Raw genomic sequence first — 23,441 nt, forward strand, 5'->3', positions numbered from 1 at the left:
AAACTTGTATTTTCAATGCCTCGGGCCTAGAAAATTTCTCATTGAAGGGAATTCCACCAGTATATTTTGTTGTAAAAATAAAGGTGGCTTTGTGAAGTGAAAAGCGTTACTAAAAAATAAGATGATACACCAATTCCTCTAGGCTCTGAGCTTGATCAGAGCAACTGAGGGCAATGCCCAATGAAGTGTCTGTCCCACAGAAAGCACAGAGAAAATTGGTCTCAAGTGAACGAACGAACAGATGGATGAGATTGCTCTTAGCTAGAAAAGCTAGAAGTGTGTTTTCTAACCACCAAATTACAGAAGCTCCTCAGGAAATGACCACCTGTAGGAACAGGGAATAACTCGGTAGGAACTCTTGTTATATGCAAATATATTTTATTAAAATTCAAACTGTCAAATCAATGATGATCAAATTGGACTCTAGGGCTTTCTCACCTGTCTCAGGTGCACCTGTCAGTGGCCTAAGGCATTTGAAGAAGAAAACTTGGAGCAATGACACAAGCTGAGCCTCTGGAGAGTTGAGCCAGAGCTCGGTAGAACAACCCTTAGCTACTCAGTGGCCTCTGAAGACCAGATGAAGGGAGACCCTTCATCTGCAAAATAATAAGCAGTAGAATTGAGGAAGGAAGTCTCCTTTTGGGACAAGGGGCATGAGGGTCAGGACACCAAGAGACTGGTAGGGAATGGATAAAGGCCTTATGTGCTGTCTTCATCCTATCTGGCAGCAGGGAGCTGGGGAAGGGTTTGTGCTTAGGGGTCACAGAGTTCAGTGTCTAAGAATCCATGACGGAAATGGGGATGGCACTGCCTCATGGTGTGTCCTGCCATGACCACTGCCCCCAAACCCACCAGAATACATGGTAGACATCACTATTTGACTAGGGCACACTTTCCTATAGAAATTTCATAGAGCCTCTCACCCTTCTCTGTGCACCATTTGGTGCTGCCATCAGACGTGGCCTGTGAACTGAAACCTATTTTCATCCTGGCTCTCTAAGTGTAAATGAGTGGATTGTCAATCAGGATAGCAAACACAACTTTTGATAGGTTGTAAATTGTTTTCATTTCCCTCTTTCCTTTGGGACTCTGCTGTGTGAGGTGATAAAACAGGCCTTATTGTTTCCACCTGATAGACAAAGAAACAAATTCAGACCGGCAGAGATTTGGTACATGTAACACAGCTTGGAATAACTCTCACATCTGTCAGATTCCAAATCTCATGTTTTTTAAAAATAACTCAATGACTGCCTTTTCAACTGAACCTAAACCAACCCAAATGTTTCCTGATGAAAATAATCTTGAAAGTCAAACTCCAAACATAAATTAAAATCCACTTAGGCTCTTTGCAGGATTCCTCTAGGTTTGTTTCTTGATTTCCTTGACCTTGATGTCATGGTGGCTAAGCAAAAAAGCAATGGCACCAGCTCGTCAAGGAAAAGGACCCTGGGATGGAGATACTTCGTCCCTGCACACTTACTTGCTCTTTCCCTGGGTTGATTTTCTCAGTAAACGGTGGCCAATTCTGTGAAGATACAGTTAAAATTGCAAGCTTCTCATCTTAATTTGTGATGGATTGGCAACAAAATGATTGTTGAAAATAGGAAACTCCTATGAGAGGGTGATCAGGTACTTGTCTCTTGGTGAAAAAATGCAAACGCTTTCTTCCCAACCTATCAGCAGCAATGCTGTGGTGGGGATGATGAAACAGCTGCTATGACTTCTGTGGCCAGAGACACAGAAATCCCTATGTGTGCAGGGAATTCCAGACATCAGGGACTGAAGGCATCTTTCTATCAGATGCAGAGGGCGCTGAGAACGCATGTGACAACAGAGAAGAAATAGGAATTATATTCATTTGCTCGGGCTGCCATAACAAAGCACCAGAGACTAGGGGGCTTAAACCAAGAACTTTATTTTCTGACAGTTCTGGAGGCTGGAAATTCAAGAGACAGCATTGGTTTCTTTTGAAGCCCCTCTCCCTGGCTGGAAGATGATGGCCATCTTCTCCCTGTGTCTTCCCATGGCCTTCCCTGTGTATTTCTCTGTGTCCAAATTTCCTCTTGTAAGGATACATCACACTGGATTGGGGCCCACTCTCATGACCTCATTTTAACTTTATTACCTCTATAAAGGCTCTGTCTGCAAATACAGTTCCATTCGGAGGTACTGGGGGTTAAGACTTGAACATATGAATTTGGGGGGAATATAATTCAGCTGGTAACAGGCAGCAAGCTTGAAAAAGGGAAGAGCCGGCCGGGCGCAGTGGCTCGCGCCTGTAATCCCTGCACTTTGGGAGACTGAGGCGGGTGAATCATGAGGTCAAGAGATCGAGACCATCCTGGTCAACATGGTGAAACCCCATCTCTACTAAAAATACAAAAAATTAGCTGGCCATGGTGGCGCGTGCCTGTAATCCCAGCTACTCAGGAGGCTGAGGCAGGAGAATTGCCTGAACCCAGGAGGCAGAGGTTGCGGTGAGCCGAGATCACACCATTGCACTCCAGCCTGGGTAACAAGAGCGAAACTCCGTCTCAAAAAAAAAACAAACAAAAAAAAAAAAAAAAGAAAGAAAAAGGGAAGAGCCACCTGCTGTTTTCTAAAAGGCTAATAGAAAAGTCTTCCTCTCATCATTGCATTAATTAACTTCTTGTTTCAATATGCCATTTTGAAATCAATCTCTCTGCTTTCTCCTCTTGCCTCGCCACCAAACATTTCTGTCATTATGCCTCGCATTGTGATACATAGCATCTTCCCAACTTGCCTATGAAGTGCTGGAGGGCAGGCAGGACAGTCCCGTAGTCACTTTTACATGCCTCATCACAAGGCTGCCTGAGAAGCAGATGCACAGCCAGCACTTAGTACATTCAGGTGATAAATGCTTACCCACACTTGCTCTGTGGCAGGCCCTGTGCTAGCCTCTGGATTTTACATGGATTGAAATGAGGTGACTGTATCTGCATGAATAAAGAATGAAACCTGCATCTAACTGGGAGGGAATATGTTCAGATCCGTGTTTTACAAATCTCACTCCGGCGGCTGTATGGTGGATGGGGGCTGGAGGGGGTTAAGGAGGAGCTACCCTGGGAGTCTGGCTGAGAGGCAAAGCTGTGAGCTGCAGCGGAAGGCAGCGTTCCTGTCTGTGAAGTCTATTCCACATTCAGTTAGTGATGTTGGGCAAATTGCCTCATTTTTCAAAACTTCAGTTTTAAATGCTTTTAAACATGTATCTACTGAAGGTGTTCCTTCACATTTGGGATACAAAGGTTTCTAAAGTTGGAAGACTGTGGCCCCTGGCCTTGCAGAGGAGCCACTCCTGTTAGCCTGCTTCTCCTTAAACACTCAACAGAACTTATTCTTTAGCAGCCGAGGTGACTCCCCCCTGGAACGGGAAATGGGTCAGGTAGCAAGAGGGCATGTGCCAGGCTGACTGCACGCAGAGGAGGGCAGAGGCTGCAGTCAGCTTTGCTCCCTCAGTTGCATCCCAGGATGTCTCAAAATCTGCACCAAAGATAGAAGGAATCACTGAATGTGTCCATTCACCAGGATAATGACTGTGTCTTGCTGAATATTTGCATTTTTTTCCAGAAGCACTGAAAGAAGCTTTTTCTCATCAGCCTATCTTCTGGGCCTATTACATAATCCACATCTTTTTCCATGCTTCTCCCTTCTAGCTTGTCACATCTGCCTTTCTTTTTTCTGTGTACATGGCATATTTCTGCTGTGGTTTTCTCTTGATTTCTGTCCTTGGACAACTCTAGAAGGAGAAAAAGACTGCCTGCTTTCTATTTGGTATAAGAGCACAGGCTGAGTTGGAATAAGAGGTTGCCAAAAATATAGACTAAGTTCAGAAAGTAATATATTCCCCTCCTGGAATAAAAAACTCAACCTAAGAGTGAGGTGAGGAGGTGGGTGATGATTTTGGTATATATACCTCAGTTGTACCATAAAACGCCATAGCACGCTTAATGTTTACACAACCCCTCATCTTGAGGCCGGTGCTTTTTCAGGGCTACGTACTTGCAGTGTGTAAATAAAATAACTCATTTCCTTCATTTCAACTATTTCTTAAAAGGCAATACATCTCTCATTTTAAACAGGTGGGAACGTGGCACACAGAGCTCTCTTAATCACAGGGTGACAGCTTGCATGGCCTTTGACAAATCTTGCTTGTCTGTACTTTCCTTGGGGTTGAGGACAGAGGTAGTTCTGAGGCATGGGTTACCCCTAGGTGATAAAAGATGTGACATTGAAAACTAGGGAGAGTGGACATCAATTGAGTACCAGATGCACTTTCTTGGCACTTCTATAGAAAAGATCTTGGCATGCTAATAATTGATTACTCAGGTCTTCTTAAAAATGTCACAGTGATCGTGTAACATGTACTCTATTTATTCTGTTGATTAGTGAGTTTTTAATGATACAATAAGCACTTAACACCTCCCCCCCCCACCCAAAACAACAGCTATGACTTTGAACACAATATATATTTAACCACAGGGCCATACCCCTATCCTATCCCTTGGTCTTCCCTGCTTGAAGTAACTATTCATTTGAACCTTGTGTTCATCACTTCACCGCTTTCCTTTTTATATGATTTATACACTTTAATCCTATAAAGTGATTTTTAAAAATTTGTGAGACTTGCTTTTTTTAATGTCTAGTGTTGCTACAGTTCAACTAATTTTACTGTTGTATAATATTATATTGTTCAAATAGACCACTGTTTATTTTCCACTTTCCCTTTGATGGGCACTTGGGTCATTTCCCAGTTTTGTCACTGTGAATAGTGCAGCTATGAGCATTCTTACACATGCCCCTTCTTGTCCAGCACAAGAATGGGATGGCTGGATTGTAGGCTATGGAAAATGTTCAGCTTCAGGAAATAATGATAATGCTTAAAATCTTATACAATCATTTCACATACACATACATTCATCTGGGTGCTTTAATATTGCTCAGATCAACATCTGCTAATTCAACGATATAAAAGCAGTATTTTTCTGTTTGGTGTTTTAATCAGAAAAAGTTTTAAAAATGCATTTCTTTCACTTGTGTAACATTACATAAGGATACATGAAATGGAATGTCTTAGATCAGCCCAATCTAGAACCAATATAACTTGTAGACTCAGGCAAACGAATACTAGTGCAGTAGAAATTGTACCTTTTATGGGACTGTTCTGTGTAATGTTCAGGGAAAGGTTAGCTTATGAACAGTGTACAGTGTTATGAGTCCATGTTTGTAGACATTGCTGTCCAGATGTACACTATATCCCCCACCCGCTTTCTAACTGTGCTGTTGTGGGAATCTGGGTTCTTATCTGGGTAGACGAGGCTCTTTTTTGGTTAAAAAAGAAACAAAAAAGCCCTCTTGTGTACTTTAACTGAGAGAAGCACATATACCTTTAACAAGTCAAACAATGTAATTAGCAAACCATCAATAACTGTCAGCAAACACTATTATCTGAGCTTTTATGGTTCTTTCACCAGATGCTGTCACTCCTGGAGCTCTATTCAGTGCTTTGATTTAACAATTACTCTTTTTGTTGAGAAATTGCTTATTTTGGGAACAACATATATACATTTGCATTTTTAAATGTTATTTTCTCTTTCTGGATGGAAAACTGCCAGAGTTGAAACAAACTGGCTACTTAAAGTTATGATTTCATGTGAAGGTACATTTCATGAAGGCCATAGTCTCTGGCCTAAGGAATAAAAACAAGGTTGAAAAACAACTTACCTTCACATAGAGCTGCTGAAATTCCTCGAGATTCAGCCTCCCGCTTGGACAGTCCTTGAGAAATCCTTTGTACCACTGCTTGAGTTCATGCTCATTAAACTCTGTGCTCTTCACCAGGTCCTCCATCACTTCGGGGGCCAGTTTGCTATTCTGCTTCCCCATCTTGCCTGAAGAAAAGTAAATTAATTCAATCAGTGCTGTGGCTGTGATCATTTCAAACTAGAGTTCTGAGCAGTCCATTGTTGGAAGTCCCTCCAGTGTGGCTGATCCATATCTCCCCAAGTCTGCCTTCTTCTACTTGGTATTCTAGAAAATATATGACTGAAATAGACTCTTCTGATAGTTCCCAGGGCTGTAGGGTTCACTCTTCACCTCATTGTGTCATTTTTCATACTGTGTTGACTCCCAAATGGAAGGCAACCATCTCTTTTTATGCTATTCATAGTAAGCATATGGAAGTTGTTTCTCTTTTCCTTCTACAAATAACACTTTATTGATACTTGTTTCCCAGATGTTTAATTCTACATTTAGTTCAATGGGCTACTCCGTGGGATTACTGACAAGAACAATGGGAAGACTTTATAACTAAATGATCAATAAGTGGCTTGGAACATCTGATCAGCAATATTAAGGAGTCTCAGTTGGTCTAGTTCAAGTTGGAGCTTTCCCCCCCAATAAAAACAGCTCATTTCTATTAGTCACATTAATTCTCTATTTCTCCTCTCATAATTAGATGCTTCCTACAACACTGTCCTCAGAGTTGACAAAATCTTGATGATTTTTTTCCAGGGATTGGTTGGGGAGTTTTTGTTGATATTATTCCAGACTGCTATTATTTCTGATTTTGAGTTAAAATAATAGTGCATAAGATGTTACCTATATCCATTAAGCACCAGGTTGTGTGGCCAACATCACAGCAGGGAGTAGGGAGACAGAGCAGGTTTGAGATAATTCCTAATTTGGCTTAAGGCAACATTAACTGCAGTATCTTCAACTTATTCATTAACAAAGCAGACATGAAAATAAATCTCTTTCATATTTATTGTGATGGCTAATTAGGAAATAAGTAGGTAAAAAAGGCCACAAAGAATACTCCAAAATTAAAATAACTGTGCAGGAAAATTAAAGATAATTTAAAAATTTTCCCTCAATTTAAAATTTTTCCCTATAATGTTGCTCCATAATAAGTAATAAAACTATTGCTTATTATAATAATAGAATTAAAACATAAATTAACTCCAGGTTGATTTAAAAAGTCTAGTTAAACTTGAAAATCCCAAGTTTCCAGAATCAGGAACGTGCCAGAAGATCCTTCAAATCTAGTTAGAAGAGACTGAGTTAGGGTTGAAGATCTTCACCTGAAGATTACCCAAGTGAACCCAGTCCTTCCCTGGGTTTGAGACAAACTCTTTCAGGCTGCAGGCCCGTGGACACTTGCAATAGCCTGGAAGGGGTAGTATTTCTTATCACGTACTTTGTTGTTTTTACTTTTTACCTTCTCCTAAAACAGACTCCACACCCATTGTCAGTAACCTGCCCCAACATTAAACAGTTCTTTCACTGTAGTGAAACCAAACCGCTCTTGCTATTTCCAGGGAAATTTCCACTCAGCACAATCTCAGCAGCACACAATGCAGTCATATGATACCATCAAGATGGCCATTTACCCTCCAAGCTCTTCAGTGTGAAAAAAGGGCCCAGTATCAGCAACTCTGCCCTTTGCCATGGGGTTTCTCTATTTTCTTTTGCTCTGAATTTCAAGTTCCAAGTCTCTTATTAGCAACTGTTTCTTAATTATATGTTACTGTGGAATTCCACAGCTGGGTGTGGAAATCAAGTGGGTACTCAGGTGTCAGGTTTAATTAATGTGGGTAAGAAAACTCTAATTCATAGTTATCCTGAAAATCAAAAGATGTATAGAGAAAACTTTCAGTACTTCACTTATTTTTTTAGTAGAGAATTACAAATTTTCATTCTTAAACTAGAATCTCACCTAAAAATAATAGCTATTTTGAGTACTGGCGATGGGGAAGGCACTTAACGGAACACCTCACAAACTTCATCTCCTGCTGTGCAACCACTGAGCAATCAGGATTAGGGCCACTCCCTGAGGCTCGGAATGCTTTGGTAACTTGTATAGGAGCATACAATTAATGCACAGTAGAGCTAGAATTTGAACCTGGATCTATAAGACTCCAGTGGACAATCATAGACAGGCTGGTGGATGAAAGGCATTTCAGGAGAAGAAGCAGGAAGAGCAAAGGCAGGAAGGCTTCAGAGAACTGAATCAGTGCTTAGAAGGGACAAAAGAGGATCACTTTGCCAGCCTGGCTGATTGTTTGGGAAAGACTTAACATTTACCAAAACTACAAGCTCAGAAGTGACTTTGTATTAAAAATCACCTCCCCGAAGTCCCTTTAGAAATTCAACTACGTATCAGCTTCTCTGTTAGGCAAGGAAGCCTGGCTTCTCCATGAATCACTTGTGATGTCTTAAACTGTTCCAGCTGACTTGGAAGATGGTGGCCTCTTACACACACAGGAAATATTGTCAGGACCGTGAATCACAGTTTGGAGACTCAAGTGCATGGCTTCATGCTTCTTGGTTATGGGTCTGCACCATCACTCAGGTGTGTCTGGCAGTGTTTGAATCAATCATACAGAAAGTCAGGTTCTGGCCTGGCTCAGAATGACTTTGCCGCTGCCCTCATCAGGCCTCATCAGATCTTGCCTGGATTAAAGATTGGCCTCCCTACTGGCCTACCTGACTCCAACCACCCTCCCACTACACAGCGGCCTGAGTAAATCTCCAGAATACAAACCTCATTGATCTACTCTCTAAAACCCTCTATACTTCTTCTTCGTCTCCAGGATACAGCTTTATCTCCTTAGCGTGGATCAGGTCCTGCCTACTCATATCCTCATTTTCTGCCAATATGTCTTTGCTCATGTGCCAGTGATTATGAACTATTATAGGTTCCAGGATTGCATGCTTCCACACTTCCATGGCTCTGCATATGCTGTTCTCTTCTCCTAGAATGACTTCCCCCCATTTTTTGCTTAGCAGACTTCTTCCCCTTCTTTAAGTAGGCTTAATTCACACACCACCTCCTCCACGAAAGCTTCATGGCAAACTTAACCACCCATTCTCTTAGGTATCTCTCTTTTCTTCTAAAAGCTTCCATGATCATTACGTATTTCTCTACTGGATTGTTATTATGGTTTCCTGAGAGAGAAGACTGCTATTTATTTATTTTTGCCTCTTGGTAACTCCTATTAGGTACTCAACTAATATTTTTTGAGAATATGAATAAATGAGGGGTCTGAGATATTTGGTGTGTTTTTTTTTTTTTTCTGAGAAAATGTCTCACAATCTATATATGAGGAGTCAATGCATTCACAAATATAAATATAAAATGCAGTTGGCAGACGGGAGAAATATTTCATTTAACTGCACGGAATATATTCAGCCCTCCTGGAGATTGTCTTCATCACTAAATTTTAAATACCTTGAAGGTGCGACCGATGTCTTTTATCTCAGTATCTTCAGTAATTGACATAAAGGTGGTGTTTAGTAATGTGTGATAAATGAATGAAAGCATGGTTGGCGTAACACTCTCCACCTGTAGTCTTTTTGCTCCGGGCTGCAGTGATACAGGCCACGCAGTATCTTTCATTATGGGACCAGTGTAACAGAAAGAGTACAAACAGTAAATTTTATCACATTCCCAATATGGAGATTCCCCTACACCATGTGAAGGGGGAGCAGGCCGGCTGTGTCTCTAACTTACTCTGTGATCTCGGCCAAGATCCTTTCCTTCCCAGTTACTCCATTTCTCCATTTAAAAAAATGAGGAGTTGGACCAGATGATCTTTAAGGCCTTTCCAACTCTGCCATTCACTGATTTGCCACATAAGTTTTGTAAATATGAAAATATGAGTCAGACTTCCAATTGGCTTGTCTCAACACATGCGGGCTCTGTGGATTCTTGGCCTGAGAACCCATCAGCATTTAAGCATTTGTTACCCAAGAAGGGAGGAGACAGAAACTAGAGCGCATTACTTTTAAGCTGGGGTTTCAAGCTATAATATTAAAGCCAGCCCATCCCCAAACCAAAAGAATTTCTCACTGTTTGTGTTGTCATAGAGAGAAGTTCAGTGCTAGGCACAAAACAGGTCTGGTGGAAGGGCTTTGATGGACAAGAGAACTTCAAATGATACAGCCCTGTGAAGGAAAGCCCAGCTTGACTTAATAGCAAATGATGCCCAGAGAAGATGGCACTTTTGTACACTGATTTACAAAAGGCTTTTATGTAAAGCATTGACCCATATAAACCATGGACCATTTTTTATAGCATTTAAAACAGCGTTTAAAAAAACCTCTGTAAAAAAGAGATTATGATTGTTTCCTTTTTACTGATTAAAACTTTGACGGTCAGAGAAATTAAGTAATTTACCCCAGCTAGACCAGCTAGACCAGCTAGTAAAGGCTTAGTAAAGAATGCATGCAGTTCTCTTGCACTCTACTGCTTTCCTAATAGAGGCCATCATCTTCTCTCACCTGCAGGATCATCTCAAGGATGCTGCAACTACCTCCCAACTGGTCTTCCTGTCTTCAGTTTTGCTCATCTCTCATCCATTTCCTATCCTGTCTTAATAGCAGGTTCCAGAGCAGAAGAGACAGAGGATTTAAGAAAGCTCTTAGAAGAGCAGCAGGAGAACTTCGGGGATGAGGAAAGGGCCTAGGAGGGAGTCAAGAAGCACCCATGAGCATCTTTTTTCCATAAGCCCTTTGGGTATTAAAGAGGATTTAAACAATGTTTGTGTGTGTGTGTGTGTGTGTGTGTGTGTGTGTGTGTGTGTGTGTTGCCTTCAGCTTGTCTCTTACCCACTCAATCTAAATCCAGTCTTCCAGGACATACCAGGGCCTGTTGAGTATGACAGAAATGCATGCCCAACTCCTCCCAGGTAATGTAGCAATCAGCCTGGCTGAATCTTAGCGAGATTTATTTAAACAAAAACTGAGTGGCTGAAATGGAGCAGTATCACCACATGTGCAAATACATAGTGGAGTAAGCACAGCAATGGGAAAACAATCTTGAAAATAGGGCTCAGAGCAAAGGAAGAAAGGGCTTTAAGGGCTCAGGTTGGAGACCTAGGAAATGCATGTAATGCAAGTATGGAAAAAGGCTGCAATGGGCTGTTTGTAATATAGGTTACTTGGGTCAGTCTTGAATAAATCAAGTCTTTTCTTTGAGCCCTATGCTCTTCACCCATATCTTGAACCAACTGCCTTTGTTGAGACTGGCCTTCTCGTGCTTAGACTCCTGCCTGGAATGCCCCGTGTGCTTTTTTCCCCCCATGTTATCTAAACCTTACTCCTGCTGCAAGGCTCCATTCCAATCCTGTCTTCTCCATGATACCTCTCTGCCAACTCTTACTACTGCTGTCTTCTCCTTGTATTTGATATTGTGATTTGGGGTCATTAATGACCCATGGCATAATTAACTTGATGGAATCAGGCAGAAAAGTCTCTGGACAACTAAGTTTTGCAGACGTTTGTAAAAATCTTCTAGGGTAAAAGCCCTGTGCTAGGCAAGGTGGGATATAAAGAGAAGACATAGTACCAATCTTAAAGGGCTCAGACTGGGGGCAGGAGACATTTACAAGACTTGGAATATAAAGCATGATGAAATAAATACTCATAGCAGAGAGCTGCAGAGCACAGAGGATAGACAGACAAATCCTGACCTGTTCAGTCACCTTTAACCTGTCACTGGTCCCCAGGTGAAAACTCTTAAGCAATCTTTCCCAAACTTGTCTGAATACAAGATTCACTCTTGGTTCTTCCTTAAAAATACAGCTCAGTGGGTTGATCCCTTGGAGGGAAATCTGTACATTTAATAAGCAACTCAGGGGAATATGAGTCAATTTGGGAAATGCTGCTGGAAAACATGAATAAAAATTGAAGTACACGGTCTAAGGAGCATACCCTAAACCAGCACAGACATAACCCAAGGTCTCCCTGATTCCTCGCTACCCCCGTGTGGCATTCCTGATGTGGTTTCAAGATCCTTGTACTGGGGACTAGCATGAAGAATTCCAAAATTGGCGGGGTGTCATGGCCCACACCAGTAATCCCAGCACTTTGGGAGGCCAAGGCAGGCAGATCACCTGAGGTCAGGAGTTTTAGACCAGGCTGGGCAACATGGTGAAACCCTGTCTCTACTGAAAATATCGAAATTAGCCAGACATGGTGGTGGGTGCCTGTAATCCCAGCTATTTGGGAGGCTGATACAGGAGAATCGCTTGAACCAGGGAGGTGGAGGAGGTTACAGTGAATTGAGATTGCACCATTGCACTCCAGCCTGAGTGACAAGAGTGAAACTCCATCTCAAAAAAAAAAAAAAGAAAAGAATTCCCAAATCACACAACACGGGAAGACCAAAGCTTGAAAAGATTTGCCTGTGGGCTCCTGTGTTTTAAGCCCTTTGGTTTTAGGCTGGAGAGTTTGAGGCTCAGGAAGGTGATGAATTTTCCCAGATCACATGGGCAGCTGATGGCAGAGCTGAGATGAGAAGTCAATCCCCCTACCTGGCTGAGTATCCCCCACTCCGCAGCCCCCCACAGCATGCTGCCCCTGTGCCTAACACTCAAAGCCTGTAAACCACTACCCATGTTTATCTCTGTGCAAGGATGTTGAAACAATCCCCAGCACCACCCCCTCGGATCCTGTAAACAACCGACATTGGATTGCTAGTTTCCAGAGATGGTTAAAAAAAGCCCTGAAAACCATGCCTCAAAATTGCCCAACATATTGTAAGGGGTTTTTCTTTCCTAATAGAGGCAAATATCTGACACAATGAGCTTTTTCTGTTCCCTTCCTCTTCATCCTCTGGAAGCCAAGTACTCACAAGCCCCCAGAAGCATTTCCCAGGGTGCAGGGAGGTTGTGGATCACAAGCTGGCATTTCATGCTGTATCTGGGGACCAGAGCAGCTGCTGGAAAGAAGAGAAATCCTTTCTTACAGCATCCTCTGATTATGTTACTTCAAAACCTGAATCTCATGGAATTACAGCTGAGGTTCCACCCCATAAGCATGAAACAGGAGGGGGCCACAGACTGCATTCCTGGGGACTCAAGATAAGGCAACAGTATTTTTTTGATCTATAGTAAGTGGGGGAAAATAGTTTGACAGCAGTGGCAGTGGCAATGTTAGGGCTAGTAGCAAGATTTCTGTTTGGCAAAGTATAATAAACACCTGAAGGTAAAAACAGAAGTAGGCCCCAGGGATCAATCATCTGATCCAACTCCTCTGTTTTCTAGAGGAGACCCAAGGAGGCTAGAGGACTTATGCCAGGGCACATAGCAAGTTAGTAACAGAGCCTAGAAGTGCCCTGGCTACCAAGTCTCAGCAATCAGACATGCCAGCTGCAGTGCCCAGGCCTCTGATCCTTGGGTACTGAGACAGGTTGAAGGTTCTAGACACTGCAGAATCATGTCTTCTCATGTGAGTAGGGTGTGATGAGTGGCCTCCCTCCTTAGGTCTGCCCAAGCTGCTCCCAGTGAAGTTCTCACCTGGGCTGTCTTTCTACAGGGCAGGGGCTGAGAGCCTAAAGTGGCTCTGGAGCCTTGGGCAATTGGTATATCCCCAACTCTAGGCTCAGCGCTACCAGTTGTCATTGCTCTCACTAGGTGGTCCCAAACTAAAACCCACCTGGCAACTTGGGAGCCAGGTGTCCAAGGGCTCTGATCTACAAAGGGTCAAAATGGCGTGATCAACCATTGGGGGTCAGATGCAACTGCCATCTTCTTCCTTCTTTCCAAGGCACAAAGAACATTTCCTGAATGATTGGGAAGTATGACTTAGACCCAAATCACACTTGATACCCAGGTTTCAGTCTATTACTTTGGAAAAGATTCTACTCAGACTCAGTTTCCCCTGTATCCTTTTTTATGGATTTCCTTCTTTTTGTCAGGTTCCAATGTCTCTTTTATTTTTAACTGGACTTAGTAGGGAAAAGGTGTGTGCTGGAGTCAGACCTAGGGTCAAATGATGCTCCTGCTTAATACAAGTTGCATGAATTTTGATAAGTTACTTAGCCCACTGGAACCTCAATCTCCCCATTTTTCAAATAGAAATAATGCTATTTGCTCAAAGGATTGTTGTGAGGATAAATGAAACAATGCTATTTTTTTTCCAACTGTACCTTCCATAAAGCGGATGTCCAACAAACAGTAACTATTATTATCCTCATCCCCGGACCCATACAAATGGGCTGCTCCAGAAGCTGGAGAGGGGGACAGGTCAAGATTCAGGCCTAGACAGCAGGAGTCATCCTAACTTCGATATATGGCACCAAGCCTGGCGCATGTAAACAGAGAAGTACACAAATTGTGAAACATGGGACATTTTACTGTGGCCTTGTTGACTCTCCTTCCTTTCCATAAAAGTGCATCATATCTGACCTGACTGAGGAAAGTCATCTGAGGACTTCACAGCCCCAACTAAGTCAGCATCAACCACTGAGTGAAGTTTCCCTCCAATTTCTTGCTCACCCACCGAACAGAAGTGTGAGCTGTTTAATAGCTGGTAACCTTTCATCTGGGAGTGTTTCAAGCAGCCACCCACTTTTCTGCATCTTATTTTTATTTCCCTATGTGTCCTGTCTCTGACCATTCTGTGTATTTCTGAGAACTGATTTCTATGAAAGAAAATGGGCCATCTTTGGCAGTGTTAGAACCTCACTTAGTTTTGTGAGGTAACAGAGGAAATGCTTTCATTAATAATCACAGCCTTCTGTCCAACAGATTGTGTTCTCGGTTGTGCTGCCAAGTCCCAGTGGGGAGGGACTGTGGCCCTTATCTGAGAACAGCAGGGAGCTGCCGAGAGAGAAGAGCAGACCTGGAGTGTCCCGCTTCACCTGCACATTCCCCATCACAGGGTTAGGCCTTGATCATCAGGGATGTAACCCGTCTTTGCATTCAGAGAAATTGAATATTTGGGGGAGGGGGTGAGTGGCATGTACCAGTGTCCACCAATAGTAGCCAATCCCACCTCACTCATCTTCTGACTCTTAGACAGATGCTCTTTCCTCTCTGAGAGCCATTTGCACTTACCATGTCCCTAAATTGTTCTCTCTTCAGTAACTCTAAAAAGATACTTTAATTCATGTGGGTTAGTCTTAAAAACAGATAACTGAAATTCTCGTATGAAGGTGGCTTTATAGAGGTAAAATGTTCTAGTTGAAGGAAACATGATGCTGAATACGAGTCAATTCATTCATTTATTCAGCAAATTTTTACTTAGTATCATCATGATTCCCCAATTTTTCTTTAGGGCAGATCTTTCCAGGTTTTCAGGGCAGGTCCTAAAGAAAAATTTGGAAATACTAGATAATGTATTCATCTGCCTGCTAGACATATCCACCACTGTATTCTACAACCACATTAAACTCAACATATTATGCAAACATGAATTGGTCCTCCTTTTCCCCTAAAATATACCTTTCCTCTTTGTTCCTCTCTGAGTAAGTAGCCCCACCATCTTTCCAAGGTTCCATGCAGTCTGGGCATCATTCTGAACTTTGCTGTTTTGTGTTTCCATATGTAACCAGTCATCAAGTTAAGAAGTTGGTAGATTCTACTTTCTAACTCTTGATTCCATCTACTTTTCTCTGTTGCCACTACTTTGGTTCAGGCCATTATCCTACCATGTTGACCAGTACAATAGCTTCCTAACTTGTTTCCCCATCCCTACAGTCTTGCCTTCCTGAATTCCATCTTCCATACTATCATAGCTGAAATGACCTTTCTAACACAAAACCCAATCATGTCACTGCCCTGCTTAAACCCTTCAGTGGTCTCTCATTATCCTCACTCTGAATTCCAACTGTCCACATGGCTCCCCAGACCTGCTCACCTGGGCCTATCCTTTTCCTCCAGCTTCCCACCTTCCTCCCTCCCCTGTCCCCTCCTGGCACCTCTTTAGTCTCCTCTCTTCCCATGTTCTCACCTATGTTCCAACTTCTTAATATTATGCCAAACCTTTCTGTGTTTCCTTTTGCTCTTCCTTTTGCTCTGAGGGCAGTTCTCATTAGCTACACATTGGTTCTCTAGTGAACTCCCACTCATATTTCAAGATGTAGAGGAGGCACCTCATTTTCAGAGCGTTCACTGTCTAGCTACTTCTTTTGCACTTTGCACAACTGCTGTCACCGCATCACCTGCCGCAGTAGTATCTGTGTAATCCATGTCTTCCATCTCACAGTTGGGGATTCCTCAAGGGCGGGTGATTGTCTGGTTCATCTCAGCACTAGTTCAGAGCCCACCGCTGAACAGATTCCCAGGAAATGCTGTTGAATTAATTAATTACTATGTAATCCCTCCCATCAACAGTTAGAGCTTATCAGTTGAGTGATAAGAGAGAACCTATAAAACGAAGCTCAAAGATGACTGCACTAAGTGCCATTAGGGAGAGACAAGCAGTGTCATGAGAGAGAGAGAGAGAGAGAGAGAGAGAGAGAACACACTTCTTGCTAGGGAACCAGCAACAAAGCTTCTTTAGAGAGACTGGGTAAAGAATATTTTATAAAGTGGTCCCTCGAAATGATCTCAAGGAAATAATGACACAAGCCTGCTGAGACATATATACAAAGGATATTTGCCCCAGCATTGCTTAAAACCATTTTTAAAAACCACTTTTAATAACTACCCAAAGGGCTATCATAGTAAACTGGGTAAATAAATTTTTTAGAGCTATGAATAGAAATTATGAAGCCATCAAAAGTGATTAATATATCTGCATTTATTGATATGGGTGAGTATTGACTCAATGTCATTTAAGAGAAAACACATAAATATACAAATAAACTCTGTAGTTTTTCAAGGATAAACCTTTACCTGAGGACATATATTAAAGACAATATAATGGAGGAGGGGAATGGAAGTGAGTATAGCAAATCAAGGGTAAATTAAAACTATATGAAAAAATACAAGAAGTGCTTTATATAAACAACGTTGATATTGAGCCATCATCTGAGGAATACGAATAACATTCGGGGCACTTTAGGAATGAAAAACGAAAGAAAAAAGAAGAGATGATATTGCAATAAATTGTTAAGTGAAAAAGGCAGGTCACAAAACAATATGTGCAGCACCTCTTGCTTTTGCTTTATACACACACTTGTTTGAGCTTGTGTGCACAGGAAGTTTGGTCAGTTCATAACATATACCAAAATCTTACCAGTGGTTATAACTGCTGGTGGCATAATGATGGTATTTTACTCTCTCCTTAGTATCTTTCTGAACTCTTTATAATGAGCATATAACATTTATAAGCAGAAAAATGTGCAAATGTTTTTATTTCAGCAAACAAATACATGCACAAAATGTCTTTCATTCACCAAACCAATAAAATCCTAACAAAACCCACTTCTTTGTATATAGCCTGGGTTTTGTTTTCTTTCCTGACATGGCCTGTAAAATGCACTAGATTAAGTCTGAGAAACACTTTTACAATTTGCAAACTGCCTCCAGGGTTTGTTGTTACAATGACCTGGTAAATTAGGTGAGGCAGGAACTTTCACAGGACTTGTAGAGATAAGAAAACTGAAGTTCAAAGAGGACACAGACTTTTGCAAAAGTCACACAGGAAAACACTGGCAGAGCAGCTGGGACTGAAACCTAACTCTGGTGCTTTAGGGAAAGGTGTAGTCGCATAAACCTATCAGAGCACAGAAAACTCACACAGGCCTTTGGGAGACCTGGAAAACTTCCTGAGGATCTTAGCTGGTTTTGCGGTCAACAGGTTGAGGTCCTAGAATGATGTGCTTTACCTTCAGAGAAATTATCATTTCCTTATTATCTGGAAAGGCAGCAGAGAAGGTTGACCAGAGATGTTAATGTTCCCAATGGCTTCTTGGATCTTTACTCTGTCTTTCGGGTAGATTCCTTTCTGGACTTCATTGGACAACCGTATACCTAACCATAGGCACCCAGAAGTGGTGGTCTATGGAATTCCGAATTTTCTATTTTTTGAATTTGAATATAAGTCATTGTAATGAACAGTGGGTAGTGCTTTAGCATTTCCAAAGCTCTTTCCTATCTCACATCTTATGTAAACCTTGGCCTTGCTGGCATCAATCTTACAGAAGACAAAACTGAGCCTCAGAGAGGTTTGCTGACATAGTAGATCTCTGACTCCTAGCACTGTGTCTCCTGATCACAACTTCTCCAGGGTCCTGTGTTGTCGGCTCAGGATTCTCCTGAGCTTCTCTTCCACAATTACGACTTCACCCAGAGCCAAACAGAATGAGCCTCAGGCCTAAAGCTTTTTGACCTACATGTGAATCCTGAAATACTACGGTTAATTCGTTGTTTGTAAAGGGAGTGACTCTAACTGAAAGTACAAGGAACAAGAGTTCCCTTCCCAGGATTCTCTCATCCCAGGGCCCTAAGGCCTGTGTGGGTTTTCAGTGCTTTAATAGGTTCATGGGACCACACCTTTCCTAAAGCACCAGAGTTAGGTTTCAGTCTCAGCTTTGCCAGTGTTTTCTCGTGTGACCTTTGCAAAAGTCCGTGTCCTCTTTGAACTTCAGTTTTCTCATCCATACAAGTTTTGTGAAAGTTTCTGCCTCACTGAATTTGCCAGGTCATTGTAAGAAAAAACCCTAGAGGCAGTTTGCAAATTGTAAATTGTTTCTCGCTCTTAATCTAGTGCACTTTCCAGGTCATGTCAGGAAAGAAAACAAGACCCAGACTATATAGAAAGAAGTGGGCTTTGTTAGGCAGGGACAAAAAGAGGGAGCAGATTTTCAAATCCCTGGCATGAAGGAGAAAACACACTTGTTGATGAGCAGCCAGTAGAAGATTCACAAAAAAGAAGCTGGAGGAAGAGGAGTTGCACAGAAGGAGAAGCACAACCAAGTTTCCCTTCTTAGGGTTTTGGGAGCTGGATGGAAAGAATATATTTACCAAAGGTTGTGAGAGGAATGCTGACCCTTTCGTATGAGGTCCCTGTCTTTGATGTGCTTCCAGCTCTGATTTAGGCTTACCCTGTCCTTGCTGGGCCTTTGTGAAGTATCCAGGAAGGCTGGAACAAAGCACTTTATTGTGGTGCATGAAAAATATCTTCACTGAAAGGCACAATGCCAAGGCTGGGAGGACTAAAATTAGACCTTCCGGTGCGTTTGACTTGGCAGTTGTGTGGCCTCCTCCACCACCTGCCTCCCTCCCAGCCATGGGCCTTCTGAGAGCACAGGTAGCATGTGCTGAAGGCGAGGAAGTGCTGCTTCTTCTGGCACCCTGTGGGGATGACAAATGCTCTGGGCCTGTGTCAGTGTCATTTTGAGTAGTTATGTGAAGTGATACTTAGTTTGCAGGGATATGTTTCCATATCAGCTAATTTGCAAATAAGGATGAAACCATATTGTATCTTCCCATTACCTAATGCCCTTCCATGTTGAAACCAAAAGAAAACCTCAAAACAATCCTATGTTTGAATCTTACATTTACCTTTGTCTAAGAATTTACAGCTTCACCTAGTAACCACGGCAGAATCCAAAGAGCCAGTTATCAGGGCCGTCTGTCATCCAGTGGAGTTGAGTTGTCTACAGCAAAGACCCGGGCCTTCTCATTAAACAGCAAGCTGAGAGACTTTCTGGAGCACGTTTACTAGCTGGGGAGGGAAAGTTACTGAGCTTTTCTTATCCTGTTCATTCAGAACTAAATTGCATATATTATAACTACCTCAAAATATTAAATAAAATACTAAATCTATATGACTGATAGCAGCAGTAATAACCACAGTTTCTATGATCAAGTACTCACTATGTGTTCATAGGTTTCCTCACTTCTTCTTTATAACAGTTTTATGAAGCAGATACCATTTTACAGTCATATTACAGTTGAGGTGAGTGAGGCTTACAGAATTTAAGAAATTTTCTCAAGGTCTCAAGGTCATGCAGCAAAAAAATGGTGGAGTTGGGATTTGAACTCTGACAGGTCCTTAGCCATTGTAAACTATTCTGTCAGATTAAAGATGAGAAACAAGAAAGTACTTTTCTGGGACAAACCCTGTTATTTCCACCTAAGAGCTCAATAGTCTCCCTTTTTGCCTGGGTGCTGCCTTTATGTAGCATTTTTTTCCCCAAGAGAGGGAAGTTTGAGGTTCCCTGAGGTCCCAACTCACTTGGTCAGTTATGTCACAATTGCCTGCCTCTGGTCCCCAGGGGGATGGGAAAGGACTTGGATGTTAAATACAAGGGTAACCATTGAAAGAACAGGGAATGTTTAGCCTGGAGAAGCAAAGATTCAGGAGAGGATATTTGAGGTCTCCTCAAATATATGCAGAATTTACAGGCACAAAAATAGACTTATAGATCAGCATAACAGAATGGAGAGTCTAGAAATAGATCCAGCTATACAGACTCACTTAATATATGATCAAGGAAGCTTTTCAGAACAAGCGGGAAAATTAGGAAATATAATTTTGAAAGTGACATAATCACCTCTTGATAGCAATTTGATGAAAAAAGTAAGAACCACACCATATGCCGTCTTTTAAAAAGTCACTAACATTTGGAATCGAAGTTCAACATAAAAAATATCAAAGAAAGCTATCAGAAACTGAAAATATGGACAAAAAGTTAACAGCTACGTGTGTATATATAGTGTCATGTGCCTCAGAGTGATGGTTCAGTATATACATGAGTATAATACATGATGGTGTATTAGAGTATATGCATATAACAATATACATATAATAATAGAGTATATACATGATGGTGGTCCCATAAGAGCATAATGATATATTTTTACTGTACATGTTCTATGTTTAGATATATTTAAATATACAAATAGTATTGTGTTACAACTACCTACTGTATTCAGTACAGTGACCTACTGTACAGGCTTGTAGCCTATAGGCAGGTATATAGTAGGCTATGCCATCTAGGTATGTGTAAGGACCCTCAATGATATTTGCACAACGACACATTTCTCAGAACATTTTTCTGTCATTAAGTGATGTGTGGCTGTATTTATATGTAAAGCAACCACCAATTATTAAGAAAACCATCCGAGACAGAAGACAGAAATGATCAGAGTGTGAATAAATAATTCATACCGGAGAAAACACAAATAGTAAACTGAGAAAAGTATATTTGACCTGATTAGTAGGGTCAAGATGGACTCTCTAAATAAAAGCAAAGGCAGAAACTATGAAAGAGAAGACTTATAGATATAATCACATAAAGATTCAAAGTTTAGAGAATCTTAACAAAATAGAAAAAGTAAAGATAACAACAACATGGGACTATATATTCAACACAAGTGTCTTTTAAGTATTAAGGTTGCTTTAAAATAAATGGGAAGAGGATTATGCTGCAGGCTAAGCAGTGAACCGCAATAGAATATGAACAAAAGATTAAATATCAATCTTTTGTTCAACCAAGTTTATACCTACAAATAATCAAATACAGTAAAATTCTATGCTAATATAACCCATCAGAAAACACTAGAAATAATTAAGTAGAAACTTTTGATTCCAGGGGAAGGTATCTTAAAGAAATAACCCAAGAGGAAAAAGTTACATACAGACGCATATTTATTACATTTTCATTTAATAGTAGTAGAAACTCCGGGCATAGTAAATTATGACACATTAACTCAATGGAACATAAAATTGTGAATGCAATGTTGAAACATGGCAAATTACGATAAGGTAAGTAGAGAAAGCAGCGATACAAAATTCAACACACTCTATAATTACAACTATTTACTGCAAAAAATGAAGACTATTGTTTTCCTCTCTTGCTCCTTACAAATGAATAAAAAGTGCAGACTATATGCAGAAACCATGTTATGTATCAGGACATGGAGATGAAAAAGAAACTGCTTACTTCCTGTACAAACCGATGTCCCAATGAGAGGGAGAAATAATATGCAAAACATCTTGTTTATAAGTTATAATACGGAATAAATATAGTCCTATAATGTACAAGTTTCTATGGTAACAAATGAATGTTAAATAGAGATCTCTTACGGGTTATCATATTAACTTATATATTAACATGTGAGAACTTGTAAAAATATTTGTTAAATCTACTTAATTTTCCATATATAAAGTTGAGAAGGTTGAGGTTCAAAGAGAGTAAATAGTCTAGAGTCAGAAAGGTAGAACTATACTTAGAAAAAGAACCAGGTTTCCTAACTCCCACTATTGTGTTATTTCAATTATTTTCTGGACTGTCTTCAATAATTTAACCTTCAAATTATACAGAGGTAGGTAGTCCCTTGTATTTTAAGCTAATGATGGATGCCCTTTTTTTCTTACTTTCTCCTGACTTTCAGACTCTGAATTCCTCCTCTGCTTCCCTCTCAGGTTGAGAGGTGACCAGCAGCCAGCCTGCGTTTCTACCTTCCCAGTACCTGCACTCCAGAATGAAGAGATTCAGATATTGGCCTTCTCCTTCAAAAAGTTTAATAGGCTAGGTATGGTGGCTCATGCCTGTAATTCCAGCACTTTGGGAGGCAGGGCAGGTGGATTGCTTGAGCCCAGAAGCTTGAGACCAGCCTGAGTAACATGGTGAAACCCTGTCTCAACAAAAAATACAAAGAAAAGAAAACAAAATAAAGAGAGGAAGGAAGGAAAGAAGGAAGGAAGGAAGGAAGGAAGGAAGGAAGGAAGGAAGGAAGGAAGGAAGGAAGGAAGGAAGGAAGGAAGGAAGAAAGGAAGGAAAAGAGGGAGGGATGGAAAGAGGAAGAGAGGGAGGTAGGGAGGGAGAGAGGGAGGGAGGAAGAAAGGAAGGAAGGGAGGAAAGGAGGGAGGGAGGGAGGGAAGTAGGTGTAAGGACAAACTTTGAAATTTGAAGTCAATAGAAACTACCAGATGTATGAGAAATATAAAGAAAATGTTAAGTTCAAGGAAGGAGGAAGGAAGGAAGGAAGGAAGGAAGGGAGGGAGGGAGGGAGGGAGGGAGGGAAAGAAAGAAAAGAAAGACAAAAAAGAAAGAGAAGAAAGAAAGAAAGAAAGAAAGAAAGAAAGAAAGAAAGAAAGAAAGAAAGAAAGAAAGAAAGAAAGAGAAAGAAAAAGATTATTGGGGTGTGGTGGTGTGTGCCTGTAGTTCCAGCTACCTGAGAGGCTGAGGCAGGAGGATCGCTTGAGCCCAGGAGGTGGAGGCTGCAGTGAGCTGTAATCACACCACAGAATGAGACTGTACCTCAAAACACCAGGTTTGCTAGCTTAGTTTTCGTGAAATAAGAAGTCTTCCATAAGTGGCAAGGCTCTTTTCCACAAACAACCCGAAGATTACAGCATGGAAAATGAATGGGCAGAAGAGAAACAAACAAAGGAAAATGCCTAGGTATTCCGCTGGGGCCAGTGACTGGCAAGGATTCCAGGAAGTATGGACACCTTTATTAAACTACTTGTAAAACTCTATGGACTGTATTTGATTGTTTTTTTTGAAAGGACTAATTTGAATGTGCCCAGAGAATTTTCAGCTGAAATATTAGCAAAAATCTGAGTAAGCACAGTTTAAAATGTTAGGGGCAGATATTTCTGAAACCATGGTGCAGAAAAGAGCTTAGCTTTTGTAAAACAACACAGTGGGTCAGGAAGGAGTGTTTCATGTGAGATGATACGGCTAAAGTGTTGTATTTTGGCCCATATACAATCAATGTCAGGGGTAGAGAAAA

General features: G+C 41.3%; 1 protein-coding gene across 2 annotated transcripts in view; it reads right to left on the reverse strand.

Annotated features, from left to right (window-relative positions):
* The window catches only part of VSNL1 (visinin like 1), a 112,870-nt gene that overhangs the window by 58,382 nt on the left and 31,047 nt on the right, over window positions 1-23,441 (reverse strand). For both annotated transcript variants that reach the window (XM_078349925.1, XM_002758017.5), the window contains exon 2: window positions 5,743-5,909. In XM_078349925.1, coding sequence (XP_078206051.1) covers window positions 5,743-5,904 — 162 coding nt within the window. In that variant the 5' untranslated portion in view covers window positions 5,905-5,909. The remainder of the gene's footprint in view (window positions 1-5,742; window positions 5,910-23,441) is intronic.

Source organism: Callithrix jacchus, chromosome 14, assembly GCF_049354715.1.
Source record: "Callithrix jacchus isolate 240 chromosome 14, calJac240_pri, whole genome shotgun sequence".
Lineage (NCBI taxonomy): Eukaryota > Metazoa > Chordata > Mammalia > Primates > Cebidae > Callithrix > Callithrix jacchus.